The 18,303-nt window shown below is 47.8% G+C and overlaps 1 protein-coding gene across 4 annotated transcripts in view; it reads right to left on the reverse strand.

Moving 5' to 3' along the window:
- Positions 1 to 15,523, reverse strand: part of FBLN2 (fibulin 2) — a 56,871-nt gene extending 41,348 nt beyond the window's left edge. For 2 of the 4 annotated variants that reach the window (XM_077467471.1, XM_077467469.1), the window contains exons 1-2: positions 15,359 to 15,523; positions 9,188 to 10,751 (exon numbers count right to left, since the gene is read on the reverse strand). In XM_077467471.1, coding sequence (XP_077323597.1) covers positions 9,188 to 10,697 — 1,510 coding nt within the window. In that variant the 5' untranslated portion in view covers positions 10,698 to 10,751; positions 15,359 to 15,523. Of the gene's footprint in view, positions 1 to 9,187; positions 10,752 to 11,468; positions 11,563 to 15,358 lie in introns of those variants that run through there. The other 2 variants (XM_077467472.1, XM_077467470.1) reach the window with 2 other exon arrangements.
- Between the last annotated feature and the right edge of the window lie 2,780 nt (positions 15,524 to 18,303).

Consider the following 18,303-nt stretch of genomic DNA (forward strand, 5'->3'; position numbering starts at 1 on the left):
TCCTTTATATAAGGTTCGGGACTATGATCCTTTATATAAGGTTCGGGACTATGATCCTTTATATAAGGTTCGGGACTATGATCCTTTATATAAGGTTCGGGACTATGATCTTTTATATAAGGTTCGGGACTATGATCCTTTATATAAGGTTCGGGACTATGATCCTTTATATAAGGTTCGGGACTATGATCCTTTATATAAGGTTCGGGACTATGATCCTTTATATAAGGTTCAGGACTATGATCCTTTATATAAGGTTCGGGACTATGATCCTTTATATAAGGTTCGGGACTATGATCCTTTATATAAGGTTCGGGACTATGATCCTTTATATAAGGTTCGGGACTATGATCTTTTATATAAGGTTCGGGACTATGATCCTTTATATAAGGTTCGGGACTATGATCCTTTATATAAGGTTCGGGACTATGATCCTTTATATAAGGTTCGGGACTATGATCCTTTATATAAGGTTCGGGACTATGATCCTTTATATAAGGTTCAGGACTATGATCCTTTATATAAGGTTCGGGACTATGATCCTTTATATAAGGTTCGGGACTATGATCCTTTATATAAGGCTCAGGACTATGATCATTTATATAAGGTTCAGGACTATGATCCTTTATATAAGGTTCGGGAGGGTTTTATGAAGGAATGGGACTTTCAGAAATGACTCTGACTTGTTTTTTGAGTGCGCCGGGTCCACACCGAGCCGTTCGCTTGGAAGCAAAGTGCTGGAGCGCAACCACTAGGCGTGCCAAGACTGCCACTTCACACGCGGTAATCCGAGCTCCGAGCCGGGAAGAATGACTCAGAAACTGAGACAAGGGAAATAATTCTGCAGCTTCTATTAGAAGGAGTTGGCGGCTCTTCCAGGGGTGATGTTAAAATTTAAGGGGCAGTTATTGGGCAATTTCCGTACTCCGCCCGGCGTCATCGCTCGGTACAAACTCCGTCAGCGGCTCGCACCTTCTTCCAGTACATTTAGTATTGTGATGTTGTCACACCCGGGGAAAACAACGGAAACTTTTGTCAATGTTCAGTGCTGAGGATGTTTGTATGGAGGAGTCACGATGGAAACACTTGAGATCTTTTGTGAAAAGTATTCGCAGGTGGGGGGGGGACATCTCTCTGCCAGGGAGGGGCAGGTCTGATTACATGCCCTGTGCCATCGGAGAAAGCAGTGAAAAGCTGATATCTCCCAGCACTAAGCTCCGCCCCTGGCGCTAAACCCTAAACCCATGGTACCATCCAAAACAGAGCAGGGGTATAGAATGTCTGTAAAGGGCTTTTTTGTAGCTCTGCGGGCTTGTTTGGAGGGGGGGGGGGGGGGGTTGGCAATTATGGTGGTAAAACAGGTGCCATATTGCCTCTCCACCACCTGTAAAATGCCTCTGAAAAGGGATCTGAACATGAGGCGTGGCCATGCTGCTGTACCTCTAAACCTAGTCTAACAGCAAACTCCTAACTCTGAGTGTAGGACCATTCCCACTCGTGTAATGTGTGTGTGTAGTGCAGCAGCTACTGGAGATGATGGGTCCTCTGTTCTGCCATGGCTCTTTTAACCAGTTCAGAAGAATCGAGTGTATACCCTGTACATACAACCCCGATAGCGTGCGGGCCGTACACGTCTTTAGTATGGTGGGTACCCCTGGAGGTGGTGAACAGTACCTAGCGCTTGGTAGTGAAAGTTGGCCAGCTCTTGGTGGGGCCCATCTTTAGGTGGTGCACTGTCCCCTTTTAGAGCGTGTCTGGATGGTAGGAGATAGATTGCAAAGTAGGACCAGCCTCTATTTAGACTAACAGTGTGTGGTGGGTATTTAGGATGTGTCGCTTAGCTCACCACTTCCTGGTCCCAATGGCTTGGTGATCAGTAGTCCCTAATGATCAGGACTTGGTCCATCACACAGACCGCGACTCGGTTCTGCACACAGACCTCGGTCTCTAATTGGATGACATTTAGTCTGATCTGTGCACCATAAACAATTTGCTTTTGGTTCAGAAAATACAGTTTTCACCTCTTTTTAATCTCCTCCTAGATGTTTTTCAGCTGCTTCCTGTCTGCGCTCCCTCCAGCGTAGGCTGCACATCATTGCTTTGGACTGGCTTCCTAAAAAAGTGAAAACGGTGGACCATGCCTACACAATGTATATCCGTGTGGGCGCTTGCAGTTACCACCAGAGGGCACATGTGACAAGGTGACAACTCAGCAACACAATTTGGGGACAGGGGCAGAGCGTTGTCACCCTATGGCAGGAAGTGCCTGGACAAGGACTTCCATGGCAGGATCACCAGAGACCATTCTAATAAAACCTGCAGACATAAGATGATTGAACATGACTCTTGGAATCCCATAAACAAGTTAAAGTTCCCATGAGATTTGTGAGATTGGATTTAGAAGTGGAAGGTCCTGCTGGATCCGACATGTTCCTGTTATGATCAGAAATCCAATTATTTGTTTTTTTGGCCGCTGTCACTTTGCGAGATGTTTCCTCGGCGACGCACGCTAGGCTGTGGTGGAACACATGAGAAATGATTTTCGTATGGAAGTGATTATCTCCGTCATTATCTGGAGAATTCTGACGGAGTTTTTGGAAGATTCTTTAAAGATTCCCTGAGATGTCCAACTATGTGGGGAACTTGGAGTGTTGTCGGTGTCAGTAAACAGTAGACACAAATATGAGTGGGAGGAGGAGGAGGAGGAGGAGGAGGAGGAGGAGGAGGAGGCCACACCATCATTATTATTGTTATATTATCATTCCATGCTGGGGGAGGAGAGGTACGGCAATGGGGGCCAAAACCGACCCCGCATCAAACATCACTACTGTTATAAGGGAAAGTCCCACTGATAGAAATTGCGATCTAAAACTTGGAGAAACCTCATCACTGGCTTCGTTCCAAACATTTCAGCTCTGATCTTTATCTTTGAAGCCCAACTGCAGGAATTGGAAAAAAATATCTACCCTTGCCCTACAACAGCCTTTCTCAACCTTTCCAACACAGAGGAACCCTTGAAATAGTTCTCTGGCCTCCGGGGAACCCCCTGATAAAAATTAGAAATCTACAACTTATGATACATTAGTGTGATGGTCAGTGGGAAGAATGGTCCTTATACTTGTGGTGAGTGGGAAGAATAATGGTCCTTACACTTGTGGTCAGTGGGAAGAATGGTCCTTACACTTGTGGTGAGTGGGAAGAATAATGGTCCTTACACTTGTGGTCAGTGGGAAGAATGGTCCTTACACTTGTGGTCAGTGGGAAGAATGGTCCTTACACTTGTGGTGAGTGGGAAGAATGGTCCTTACACTTGTGGTCATTGGGAAGAATGGTCCTCACACTTGTGGTCAGTGGGAAGAATGGTCCTTACACTTGTGGTCAGTGGGAAGAATGGTCCTCACACTTGTGGTCAGTGGGAAGAATGGTCCTTACACTTGTGGTCAGTGGGAAGAATGGTCCTCACACTTGTGGTCAGTGGGAAGAATGGTCCTCACACTTGTGTGGTCATTGGGAAGAATGGTCCTTACACTTGTGTGGTCATTGGGAGAATGGTCCTCACACTTGTGGTCAGTGGGAAGAATGGTCCTCACACTTGTGTGGTCATTGGGAGAATGGTCCTCACACTTGTGGTCAGTGGGAAGAATGGTCCTCACACTTGTGGTCATTGGGAAGAATGGTCCTCACACTTGTGGTCATTGGGAAGAATGGTCCTTACACTTGTGGTCAGTGGGAGGAATGGTCCTTACACTTGTGGTCATTGGGAAGAATGGTCCTCACACTTGTGGTCATTGGGAAGAATGGTCCTCACACTTGCGGTCAGTGGGAAGAATGGTCTTCACACTTGTGGTCAGTGGGAAGAATGGTCCTTACACTTGTGGTCATTGAGAAGAATGGTCCTCACACTTGTGGTCAGTGGGAAGAATGGTCCTTACACTTGTGGTCAGTGGGAAGAATGGTCCTCACACTTGTGGTCATTGAGAAGAATGGTCCTCACACTTGTGGTCAGTGGGAAGAATTACCCCCCCTTACAGAGAGCTAAAAAGATCAATGGTTGGGGTGGGAACTTATCTGAGAGGCAGAAATTGCCCAATGCTGAAGGAACCCCTACAACCTCTGCAGGAAACCCTGGTTGAGAATCACTGCCCTAGAAGTTGCTCTTCCACTTGGCTTTTCTGTGTTTACCACCCTAGAAGAAAGGGGTCACAGGTAGCCTGTTCAGGCTCAGGCCGCGTACACACGCGGGGACTGTTCACTCAACTTTGTCCGCTGAACAGTGTTTCGGCGGACAGTCCGCCCGTGTGTGGGCTTTCAGCGGACAGTTTCAGCGGACAGTCTGCTGAACAAAGTTTTTCGGAAATTCCGAAAAACTGTCCGCTGAAACTTTGTTTCAGCGGACAGTCCCCTCGTGTGTAGGCTTGTTCGTCAAACTAAGTTTCGCGCATGCTCAGAAAGGATTTACACGCCGAAGTTTGCATTGCAGTGTATAGGACGTCGTTTTCTAGTCCCGTCGTACGTGCCGTTCACGTCATCGCGCACGGTTTCAGCGGACTGTTCGTTCGTCGTGTGTGGGCAAGTCCGTCCATGCTAATTTTGAGCGGACTGTTTGCCGAAACTGTTTGACGGACAAAGTTGAGCGAACAGTCCCCGCGTGTGTACGCGGCCTCAGAGATAATTTAAGGAAGAACTCTAGCCACATCTGATTCTGTCTCTGGTGCTTGGTGGAAAACTGTGCTACTCTGTAATTTTCTCCCCTTACCAGGGGCGTTGGGAGGGGGTGGCTAGGGGGGGGGGGGCTGAAGCCCCGAATGTGACCCCCTAAAGCCCCGAGTGTCATCTCTGCAGGGGCTCCATTGCTAGCCCTGAGCGTCGCGGCGAGCGCCGGGACCAATCTGATCCCAAGCACCGCAGAGTGTGGCCGAGTGCCAGAGCAGGTCCCGCCTTCTGGAGCCTGCACGTCTATGATGGACGTCCCACTGGTCCAATGCCGGGACCGCGGAACGTGTGACGTCCATCATAGGCGCTGTTGGCTCCAGAAGGCGGGAATTACAAAATTATAAAGACATGGATAAGCGAGTTTGGGGCGGAGGAACTTGACTGTCCTGCACAGAGTCCCGACCTCAACCCGATAGAACACATTTGGGATGAATTAGAGCGGAGACTGTGAGCCAGGCCAGTCCTGTTCCTCCACCCCAAACTCGCTCATCCATGTCTTTATGGACCTTGATTTGTACACTGGTCCAAATCATTTGGTGGTGGGGAGATTATGGTGGGGGGTTGTTTTTCGGGGGGATGGACTTGGCCCCTTAGTTCCAGTGAAGGGAACTCTTAAGACGTCAGCACACCAAGACATATTGGACAATTTCATGTTCCCAACTTTGTGGGAACAGTTTGGGGACGGCCCCTTCCTGTTCCAACATGACTGCTCACCAGTGCACAAAGCAAAGTCCATAAAGACATGGATGAGCGAGTTTGGGGTGGAGGAACTTGATTGGCCTGCACAGAGTCCTGACCTCAACCCGACAGAACACCTTTGGGATGAATCAGAGCAGAGACTGTGAGCCAGGCCTTCTCGTCCAACATCAGCCTCACAAATGCTCTTCTATAAGAACGGTCAAACATTCCCATAGACACTCTCCTAAACCTTGTGGACGGCCTTCTCAGAAGAGATGAATCTGTTATATCTGCAAAGGGCCAACTCCATATTGAACCCTCCGGACTAAGACTGGGATGTCATTAGAGGTCATGTGTGTGTAAAGGCAGGTGTCCCAATACTTTTGGTAATATGGGTGTCCCAATACTTTTGGTAATGTAGTGTATCTTTCATAACTTCTGTTTTTTCCTCCCACCACAAACCCCAGAAATAGGAATGGAGCCTGGCTGGCGGGAAAACTATTTTGTGCTAACTGGGGCCAATTGTGATAATATTTGTCTTATTCCAGATATTTGCCGGACGGGATTTCTGAGCTTCTCACATTTTGCTTTTTTTTTTCATTATAAAGAATCTGGAATTTGTTGCAGGGCCCGGACGCCCCCCGGACGCCCCCCGGACGCCCCCCGGACGCCCCGGACCGGCGGAGAACATATGAGACGTTGTCTCCGAGGACAGACATGTAACGTGTTCAGACATTGTGTGACATTCCGGGGACGGGGCTTCCTTCCTGTGATAAGGGAAGGAGTACAAAGCATGGGGGGGGCCCCCGCTGGGTGCCCACAGGGGGGTCGTTATCTGCCGGAGATAACGAGTCTCTTATCTGTCAGATAGGAAAGAAAATCACATCCCACATTCCAGAAAGAAGAAAATAAAACAAAAGTTACATTTTTGTTCCAGAGTAAAACGTGTCGCCCGATGCGATTAAGGGAAAGTGTAACGCGTTTCCCACTCAGCCCCCCGCTGGGATCTCCACTGCAGAGATGACATCATAGACATTTCTAGATGAATTATGATGACATATTTTACCAACATACACTGTATTGTCAAAAGTATTGGGACACCTGTCTTTATACACACATGATCTTTAATGACCCCCCCAGTCTTAGTCCGGAGGGTTCAATATTGAGTTGGCCCTTTGCAGATATAACAGATTCACCTCTCCTGGGAAGGCCGTCCACAAGGTTTAGGAGGGTGTCTATGGGGAATGTCTGACCATTCTTCCAGAAGAGCATTTGTGAGGTCAAGTACTGATGTTGGACGAGAAGGCCTGGCTCACCAATCTCTGCTCTAATTCATCCCAAAGGTGTTCTATGGGGGTTGAGGTCAGGACTCTGTGCAGACCAGTCAAGTACCTCCACCCTAAACTCACTCATCCATGTCTTTATGGACCTTGCTTTGTGCACTGGTGAGCAGTCATGTTGGAACAGGAAGGGGCCGTCCCCCAAACTGTTCCCACAAAGTTGGGAGTGTAAAATTGTGTAAAATTTCTTGGAATGCTGACGCCTTAAGAGTTCCCTTCACTGGAACTAATGGGCCAAGCCCAACCTCTGAAAAACAACCCCCCGCCATAATCCCCCCTCCCCCACACACCATAATCCCCCCTCTCCCCGCACCATAATCCCCCTCCCCTTCACCATAATCCCCCCTCTCCCCTCACCATAATCCCCCCTCCCCCACACCATAATCCCCCCTCCCCCTACACCATAATCCCCCCTCCCCCCACACCATAATCCCCCCTCTCCCCCACACCATAATCCCCCCTCTCCCCTACACCATAATCCCCCTCCCCCACACCATAACCCCCCCTCTCCCTACACCATAATCCCCCCTCTCCCCTACACCATAATCCCCCTCCCCCACACCATAATCCCCCCTCCCCACACCATAATCCCCCCTCTCCCCTCACCATAATCCCCCTCCCCCTACACCATAATCCCCCCTCTGCCCTCCCCATAATCCCCCCTTCCCCACACCATAATCCCCCCTCCCCCACACCATAATCCCCCCTCTCCCCTCACCATAATCCCCCCTCCCCCTACACCATAATCCCCCCTCCCCCACACCATAATCCCCCCTCTCCCCACACCATAATCCCCCCTCTCCCCTCACCATAATCCCCCCTCTCCCCTCACCATAATCCCCCCTCCCCCACACCATAATCCCCCCTCCCCCACACCATAATCCCCCCTTCCCCTACACCATAATCCCCTCTCCCCCCCACCATAATCCCCCCTCTCTCCACACCATAATCCCCCCTCTCCCCTCACCATAATCCCCCCTCTCCCCTCACCATAATCCCCCCTCCCCCACACCATAATCCCCCCTCCCCCACACCATAATCCCCCCTCCCCCTACACCATAATCCCCTCTCCCTCACACCATAATCCCCCCTCTCTCCACACCATAATCCCCCCTCCCCCAAGCCATAATCCCCCCTCCCCCTACACCATAATCCCCCCTCCCCCTACACCATAATCCCCCCTCTGCCCTCCCCATAATCCCCCCTTCCCCACACCATAATCCCCCCTCCCCCACACCATAATCCCCCCTCCAACAAATGATTTGTACCAGTACACAAAGCAAGGTACATAAAGACATGGATGAGCGAGTTTGAGGTGGAGGAACTTGACTGGCCTGCACAGAGTCCTGACCTCGAACCCGATAGAACACCTTTGAGATGAATTAGAGTGGAGACTGTGAGGACATAAATAAATAAATAAATAAATGTTTTTGGACATAAATAAATAAATAAATGGTTTTGGACATAAATAAATAAATAAATGTTTTTGACATAAATAAATAAATAAATAAATGCTTTTGGATATAAATAAATAAATGTTTTTGGGCATAAATAAATAAATAAATAAATAAATAAATGCTTTTGGATATAAATAAATAAATGTTTTTGACATAAATAAATAAATAAATAAATGCTTTTGGATATAAATAAATAAATGTTTTTGGGCATAAATAAATAAATAAATAAATAAATAAATGTTTTTGGGCATAAATAAATAAATAAATGTTTTTGGACATAAATAAATAAATAAACGTTTTTGGGCATAAATAAATAAATAAATAAATGTTTTTGGACATAAATAAATAAATAAATGGTTTTGGACATAAATAAACAAATGTTTTTGGACATAAATAAATGGTTTTGGACATAAATAAATAAATAAATGTTTTTGACATAAATAAATAAATAAATAAATGCTTTTGGACATAAATAAATAAATAAATGTTTTTGGACATAAATAAATAAATAAATGTTTTGGGACACAGTCTCCACAGTAGAGGTCCTCTTTTAATATAATGTTTTGTAGACCAACCACTAGTCGCTCTTAATAAAAGAAAGTAATTTCTAATTAATATATATTTTATATTATATTATTATTATTATTTATATTTTTTATTTTATATAATTTTTTTTATTTTATATAATTTTTATTTATTTTTTTTTATTATTTTTTTTTTACATTATTTCTATGTAGAGGGGGGCACCTTATATCAGGGGAGCCTGGGGCCATTTTGCCCTCTTATAAATCCGGAACTGCTTGTGGGGTCTATTAGTGCCCTATGGAGGGTAATTGATGTGCAGTACCAGGACAGGAGAGGTGAAACGCACCCCATGGTGTTGCTATGTGAAGGACTGTCATGCGTGGGTTCACATTTAAATTTCTTGTTTAAATTCTGTTTTAAAAAAAAATTCTGTTTAAAAAATAAATAAAAAAAAACATAAAAAAATCATCTTACCGTCGTATGATCTTGAATGATTTAAAACGTCCTTTGGAGCCCCGCCTTCGCTCAGCAATTTCGGAAGCAGAACTTGTGGCCCCGTGGAGGGACTCGGGCTAAGAAGGACAGGCGCTGTTGTTGGTTCCTCGGTTTCTGGGAGCACAGTTCCTTCTTTCTCCTTTTTGGGGGAATCAGTTTTATTTTCCGATGGACTCGGGTCCTCCTGGCTGCTTATTTGTGGATCTGCTTTCAGAGTCTCTCCTTTTGCGGTAGTCTTTACCATAGTCGGGGCCGTGCTTGGCTTTGTTGGATGTTCTATGGTTGTCAGAGTTGGACTTGTTGGCTTTTGAAGCTCCTTCTTGGTTGGCTGAGCTGTGGTCTCGGGCAAGACTTTAGCAGTGGTGGCCTTGGGCAAGACTTTAGCAGTGGTGGCCTTGGGCAAGACTTTAGGAGTGGTGGCCTTGGGCAAGACTTTAGCAGTGGTGGCCTTGGGCAAGACTTTAGCAGTGGTGGTCTCGGGTAAGACTTTAGGAGTGGTGGCCTTGGGTAAGACTTTAGGAGTGGTGGCCTTGGGCAAGACTTTAGCAGTGGTGGCCTTGGGCAAGACTTTAGCAGTTGTGGTCTCGGGTAAGACTTTAGCAGTGGTGGCCTTGGGTGTGCTTGGTGTCAGAGTGCTGGTTATCTGGGTAGTCTGGATGTTGAGGGTGCTTCTTTCAGGTTGGGTGGAGAGATGAATCTCATTCACCGTTGTCAGCTCCACCAACATTGGGGGTAAAGTGGGTGTAGGTGAAGGTTCAACATCAATGAGTTCATCAATATTTTCCCCATAATCTGCCATGGAGCGAACCTGCAGGGCGTTCCTTTTGTAGTTGTTGTTCCTTTCCATGATCTCGCTGTTGATGGGCTCCTCTTGTTCATGACTGTAGGGGTAGTCATATTGTCTCTCTGGGTCGCTTTCTATCATGTCCATGGGTTGGGTGCTGTTGTCGCCATCTGAGATGCAGTGGGGAAGAGTGTAGCACATCAGATCTCCTCCGGTGTTGGGACAGTGGCAGACCTTGCACTCTGACATGTGAAAGGTGTGCCCGGCCTCGTACTTTTCTCCTCCATGAACGCACCCAATTCTCCCGCACTGAATACAACTATCCACTGGCTGAATTATGTCAATGCAATTTGGGGGCAGCTCGGGGCAAGGGATAAAGTCGCAGCTAATCCGACCACCGCCAGGTGGACAGGAACACTCCGTGCTTCCAAAATCCACAAAGTAGGACTCTCCTTCGGGCACTTTGCCATCTTTGAAGCCGACACTCACACAGTCGTAAAACTGGTAGCCCTCGCAGGTGCATCCGAACTGCACGCATTTTGGGCAACAAGAACCCTCCTGAAGCACTTCTTCATTGCAGTTGACCGGGGGCTCACACACCACGCCTTTGCAGTCTTGCTGGGCCAGGGATAAGCCAACATACAAGAGAAGGACGGCGGTGGTCAGATGTTCCAGTTGGCCGATTCTAGATATCTTGGAAGCCATGCTGAACTGGTATGACCATCAGCACAATGGTGATTGGTTGGAAGCAGAGAATGCCTATGGAGAATACAAAGGGCACCAAGGTGAAGCAGCTTTTCAATAATTTAAATTAAAAAACAAAAACAAATTACTCCTCCACATACAAAGTTTTAGTTCACCCAAAAATTCTATGTTAGTGTTTGATCAGGGGCGTAACTATAGGGGGTGCAGCAGTCGCGACTGCAACCGGGCCCTGTGATGCAGGGGGCCCATGCAGCCCCCTCTACATATGGCCGGCAGCAGCATAGGCAGCTAGCACACACTATTACATACCCCCTCCATATCCCCCTGGGGACAGGGACCCCTTCTCACGTGAGGACAGGGACCCCTTCTCACCTGGGGGCAGTAACTTCATCTGCCCTGGAGAAAAGGACCTCATCTCTTCTGGGGACGGGGACCCAATCCTGCCTAGGGACAGTCCCCCAATGGGGCACCTAAAAATGTAAAAAAAAAAATAAATAAAAACTGCTGATACCAGTGGTGGAACTACAGGGCTCACAAAGGTCATACCTGTGACCACGCCCTGGAGTTCCACCACCGGACTCGGAGGGAAGAGCCCTGGCTGGGGTTCAGGGGGGCCCTTCATGGTTTCTTGCATCGGGGCTCTGAAGGTTCTAGTTACGCCACTGTGTTTGATAAATACCGGAGAGCTGAACCATCTGATAGCGCCCTACTCCTCTCTAACGGAGGTCTATGGGTGCCATCACCAGACCGGTAGAAGCAAAGAATAAATACCGTTGGATGTAAATTCGAATCCTCCGTTAAAGGGGCCGACAAGCAACCAACTTCTACTATAAATGGACCTTCTTCTGGTCCCGGGCTGCTGCCTCTCCGATAGCCTCAAAGAGAAAACTCAATGCAATAGAAGTTCCCTGAGCCCCATCAGTTCTGCAACAGGAGCTTGGGATACATAGGGGGCTATTTACTCCTTTTTTACAGTGCAGGCGGAGTAGCCCCCCGTCTCCTGACAAGTTCTGGCCTCTTCTTCTAAACCAATCCACCGGGGCAGGCTGAGATGTCACATTTCAGGAGCCGCAGCACGGAGGATTACTCCACCCGGCTCATCCCTACCCAAGGCATGGTAGGCAGTATAGGAGGCCACCATTTCTAATAGCCTTAAAGTGATTGTAAAGGTTTTTTTTTTTTTTTTAAATAACAAACATGTTATACTTCCCTCCTCTGTGCAGTTGGTTTTGCACAGAGCAGCCCGGATCCTCCTCTTCTCGGGGGTCCCTCTTTGCTGCTCCTGGCCCCTCCCTCCTTTGAGTGCCCCTCAGCCAGCAGCTTGCTACAGGGGGCTCCCAAGCAGGGGCGGACTGACCATTCGGCTACTCGGGCACTGACCGAGGGCCCTGAGCCACTAGGGGGCCCCATCAGGGTTGCCAGCCTCAGTAAAACCAGGGACAGTATGTAAAAATCTGTGTTTTATTTACATCTGCCTCTGAAATGTCCCTTACCCACATCTTATTGGTCTAAAAATCCTGAGATTATAGCTGCCCCACCTCTCCAGTACCTTCTCAGCCAATAGAAACATGTCTGTGTATACTGTGTGATTGTATACTGTGTGTGTGTGTGTGTATACTGTGTGGCCCCATAATCTCTGATTGCCTGGGGGCCCCAGAATCTCCTATTGCCCAGGAGCCCCATGAGTTGTCAGTCCGCCCCTGCTCCCAAGCCCAATCAAAGCTCTGTGTATCCATTCAGATGCGGAGCCCCGACCTGGCTACGCCTCTCTCCCCCCCTGATTGGTTGACTGACGTTGATTGACAGCCAATGGCACCACTGCTCTGTCTCAGCCAATCAGGAGGAGTGTACTGGGTGGCTGAGGGAATTATGGACATCGCTGGAGAGAGAAGGGGCTCAGGTAGGTAATGGGGGGGGGGGGGGAGCTACACACAGAAGGTTTATAATGCATAGAATGCACCTTCTGCCTTTACAGCTCCTCTAATGCCCAGCTACCACATACTGTATATGTGTTGTTGTCTTGTTCTGGGGCATGTTCCACCAACACCCCCACATCTGTGGTTGAGCTGTCACTGACAGCTTTGGTGCCAAACATCCTTTGCCCTGTTGCCTCTGCACCATCACAAGCTGGCACCCTGCCTACTGGATACCGGGATGGTGGTCCTCAGTCCAGAACCTAACCCCACCCAAAACTAACAGGTCAGGCCTGAAGAAGTGGAAGCCCATTCCCTTGAAACGCGTTGGTTCGCTGTAAATGTTTTGTGAACCCGACACCAAGAATTGCATGTTTCTGGACATAGGGCGCTCCTTCCCTCTCACCCAGGTCTTCTCACTGACAGCTCACTGTTAACTACTGATGATCAACAGCCATCAGGACGGGCTCCTGTTGACGTCTTTGACCCCTTGGACCCGGGGGGGGGGGGGGGGGGGGTGGCATGCGCAGTGGGTGTCCGGCTGTGAAGCCACAGCCAGGCGCCCACAGTTACAAGAAGAGAGCAGTGGGAGAGGAGGGTGAGAGGAGCGGGGCTTCATTCCCCCGCATCACTGGACCCTGGGACAGGTAAGTGTCTGATTATTAAAAGGAGGAAAATGGAGAGACTGATTCTTCTGTATGCAGCTGCTCCTTCTATCTAGCTTCTTTCTGCTGCCCCCCATGCTCTCAGGCTCCCCCCCCCAGTGCTCTCCTGCCCCCCAATGTCCTATGGCTGCCCTGTACTCCTACCTCTGTGCTCTCCAGCCTCCGTGCTCTCAGGCTCCCCCCTGTGCTCTTCATCCCCCAATGCCCTATGGCTGCCCTGTAGTCCTACCTCTGTGCTCTTCCTACCTCTGTGTCCTACCAAACACCAACTTCTCTGGAGGAATGCGTGTTGTGGATGAGAGTTTCTAAGAACTGGAGTCAGATGTGGCCAGGCAACCAGCATGTATCCATGTATCAATATATCCACGTATCAATGTATCATTATATCAATGTACCAATATATCCACGTATCAATGTATCATTATATCAATGTACCAATATATCCACGTATCAATGTATCATTATATAGATGTATCAATATATCCACGTATCAATGTATCATTATATAGATGTATCAATATATCCACGTATCAATGTATCTATGTATCAATGTGTCAGTGCAGGAATTTCTCAACGAATCGATGTATCAATGTACCCATATATCAATGTGTCAATGTATCATTATATCCATGTATCAATGTATCCATATATCATTATATCAATGTATCAATATGTCAACGTATCAATGCATCATTGCATCAATGTATCTATTTATCAGTGTGTCAATGTAGCAATATATCATTTAATCGATGTATCGATGTACCCATGTATCAATGTATCCAATATCAATGTATCAGTGTGTCAATGGATCCATGTATGACTCTATTCATGTATCAATGTAGAACACTTTAAACTCCCAACACAAATCGAAATGCCGGTTCACAGGAGAAATCGCACAGAAATGCGCTGGTGTTCCTGTGCGATTCGCATGCAGTTCATTTTGAATGAGCTCAAATTGCACTACATCGCAGCAATAGTAATCCATACACCACTTATGGAAAGTCACTGCAATTGGAAGCAAGCCGATGCAGGAAAGTGCACTGCGCTTGTGACCCGCATTTTGGGTGTCGTTCAGTTGTGACACCAACTGCAGTGTGTTTTGAATGCGATGCGGGGAATGTGCATGGAATGTGGGTTTCCCGCACTGCGGTCTGATCTGCGAACGCCCCGATAATAACAATAACATAAAATAACATTTCACTCATTTTTTCCTATTTAAAAAAAACATATATGTAAAACAATGTAAACAAAAATGCAAAACAGCAACAATGTAAACAAAAAACTCTTCAAAACAATAAAAAAATCAAATCATCCTTAACCTCATCCTCATCATCCTCCTCCTCATCATCCTCCTCCTCCTCCTCCTCCTCATCATCATCATCCTCCTCATCATCATCCTCACCCTCATCATCCTCCTCCTCCTCCTCCTCATCATCATCCTCCTCATCATCATCCTCATCATCCTCACCCTCATCCCCCTCATCATCATCATCCTTATCCTCATCCTCCTTCTCCTCCTCATCATTCTTATCCTCCTCCCCATCATCATCCTCCTCCTCGTCCCCATTCTCCTCCTCATAAATATCCTCATCACCATCATCATCCTCCTCCTCCTCATCCTCCTCCTCATCCTCACTATCATCCTCACCATCCTCCTCATCATCGTCCTCATCCTCCTCATCATCCTCCCCCTTATCATCATCCTCCTCCTCATCATCATCCTTATCCTCATCCTCCTTCTCCTCCTCATCATTCTCATCCTTCTCATCATCATCCTCCTCCTCCTCATCCCCATTACCCTCCTCATAATCATCCTCTTCACCATCATCATCCTCCTCCTCATCATCATCCTCATCATCATCTTCATCCTCATCATCATCCTCATCATCATCTTCATCCTCATCCTCATCATCATCCTCATCCTCATCCTCCTCCTCCTCCTCCTCCTCATCATCTCCCACTGATAGGATCCAGAATTCTTCCCATCACAACGACATAAAGTGACAATAAGAAGTCACCTCGTCGTGTTTTCCCAGCAGATGTGAAGAGGAGAATCTTCAGTCATTTCTTCCTATTTACTAACCTGAGAATTCCTGGGAATGTTTCCTCCTGGAAGGCGATTCCTGTGGCCGCCTCTCCTCTGTCTGCAGACACAGCATCAGCTCCACTAGTTTAAGAAGAAAAAAAGAAGCAGGACTGTGTTGTAACTTGAGAAGCGCAGGACCATATGTGTATGATAAAGTCAGTTTATGTTTGCCCCCCCCCCAACCCCCCCCCAGGATCCTAAAGAAAATAAGTCACATCTGCAGACATTCGGGGATCGCAGACGATCATTTCTGCAATTATAAAAGATTTTGGAAAGGAAGGCGATGAGAACAAAAACCTTCTTCTTCTTCTTCTTCTTCTATTTCTTCTTCTTCTTCTTCTTCTTCTTCTATTTCTTCTTCTCTCAAATTTTCTTTTTTTTTTCCTTTTTTCCCCCCTTTTTTTTTACAGCTGCAGAAAATCGCACGTGTTGGAGAAAAATGCAATTCCTTCTGTGCGGCGCTTGGCGCAGAGCGACTCTCTGGGGCTCCAAAGAAAATATTGGAAGTGCTGAGCAACAGAAAGAACAATTTGTCTGAGTGTCATGTGACTCCATCACAATACAGAGAACCCGACTATTGTGCGACCGCCAGAGCGTGCCGGGGGGCCGTCCGCCCACCGAGGGGGGCAACCTGGATCTCCTACTGGAACAGCGTGTATTGATGGGTAACCCCTCCAATACCGGGCACCTTCACCCCGCTTCCTGCCCCGGACAACTTTCACCTTTCAGCGCTCTCACACTTTGAGTGACAATTGCGCGGTCGTGTAACACTGTACACACATGACATGTAACACTGTACACACATGACATGTAACACTGTACACACATGACATGTAACACTGTACACACATGACATTTCTACCATTTTTGGAGACAGATGGAGATTTATTTTTAATCACCACTGGGGGCTTTATTTTTTGCTAAACAAATGAAAAAAGACCAAAAATTGCAGAATTTTTTTATTTTCTTACCTTCTGTTATAAAACTTTGTAGATAAGTAATTTTTCTTCTTCACTGATGTGCACTGATGAGGCTGCAGTGATGGGCACTGGTGAGGCTGCACTCATGGGCACTGATGAGGATGCACTGATGTGCATTGATGTGGCTGTAGTGATGGGCACTGGTGAGGCTGCAGTGATGTGCATTAATGAGGCTGCAGAAATGAGCACTGGTGAGGCTGCACTCATGGGCACTGATGAGGATGCACTGATGTGCATTGATGAGGCTGCAGTGATGGGCACTGGTGAGGCTGCAATCATGGTCACTGATGAGGCTGCACTGATGTGCATTGATGTGGCTGTAGTGATGGGCACTTGTGAGGCTGCACTGATGTGCATTGATGAGGCTGCAGTGATAAGCACTGGTGAGGCTGCACTCATGGGCACTGATGAGGATGCACTGATGTGCATTGATGTGGCTGTAGTGATGGGCACTGGTGAGGCTGCACTGATGTGCACTGATGAGGCTGCACTGATGTGCATTGATGTGGCTGCAGTGATGGGCACTTGTGAGGCTGCACTGATGTGCATTGATGAGGCTGCAGTGATAACCACTGTTGAGACTGCACTCATGGGCACTGATGAGGCTGCAGTGATGTGCATTGATGAGGCTGCACTAATGGGCACTGATGAGGCTGCACTCATGGGCACTGATGAGGCGGCACTCATGGGCACTGATGAGGCTGCAGTGATGGGCACTGAGGATTCTGCACTGATGCGCACTGGTGATGCTGCACTGATGTGCATTGATGAGGCTGCACTGATGATGCGGCACTCATGGGCACTGATGAGGCTGCAGTGATGGCTCTTCCCCCCCACCCCAAAGCATCTTGTCCCCATTGTGATGGGGACAAGAGCCTCTTCCCAACAACCCTGGGACTCTGGATAACCCTGGGACCCAGCAACAATAAAAATGAAAAATTCCTTTAAATATAGTGCCTGGGGGGTCCCCTTAATCTGCCTGTAAAGTGGCTCATCTGTACCATGTATAGAACCTGCTTCAGCAAAACTGACATTTCTAAATAAAAAAAAAAATGACATTTAAATTTCCGGCAATACAAAAAAATATAAAAAAAACGGTGTGGCATCCACCCCCCCCCCCCAATCCGAACTAGGCCCTTTGGCGCCCCTCTCAGGAAAGAGAGGGGACGAGCGAGTGCCCCCCCCCCCCAGCTCTCCTGAACTATACCAGGCCTTATGCCCTCAACATGGGGGGGGGGGGGCTTCTTTCCTACAACCCTGGGCTGTGGTTGTGGGGGTCTGCGGGCGGGGAGCTTATCGGAATCTGGAAGCTCCTTTAATAAGGAGGACCCCAGATCCCCCCCCCCCCAGTATAGTATAGGGTACATAGTACCCCTACCCATTCACAGAAAAAGTGTCAAAAAGAAATAAAAACGCACAAAACAAACAGTTTTTTGACAATTCCTTTATTAAAAACAAAAAACAAAGTCCCCCCGTTGTAGATCGATCGTCAGTCACGATGGGGTTAATGCCGCCATTGCTTTCGGCTTCAGGCTGGGTTCACACTGCTGCGGTGACGAGAGTCGGATGTGATTCACACCGCACTGCAGTGCAAATCACATCCGATCTCTTGTGCGATGCGAGTTCAGCCATACAGATAGTATACAGATAGTATACAGATAGTATACAGATAGTCTGGCTGAATTCACATCGCACCCGGCCCAAACTCGCACAGGACCCTTTTTTTGGTCCGCAGCAGAATCGGATCGCATTGGATCGCATTGGGTGTTCACACCAATGCGATCCGATTCCTGTCCGAGTTTGCAGATTGCACTGCGATATGCAAACTGATCTGGGGGTGTCATTAACTTTTCACTGACACTCCCAGCAGTCCGCATAGGGCAGTGTGAACGGGAGGCATGCGATGCGGGAACTCGCAGTAGATTCGCAGCGTTCTCGCATGGCTGCAGTGTGAACCCAGCC

This window comes from Lithobates pipiens, unplaced genomic scaffold, assembly GCF_037356315.1.
Source record: "Lithobates pipiens isolate NorthernLeopardFrog02 unplaced genomic scaffold, aLitPip1_a1.2 Scaffold_56, whole genome shotgun sequence".
Lineage (NCBI taxonomy): Eukaryota > Metazoa > Chordata > Amphibia > Anura > Ranidae > Lithobates > Lithobates pipiens.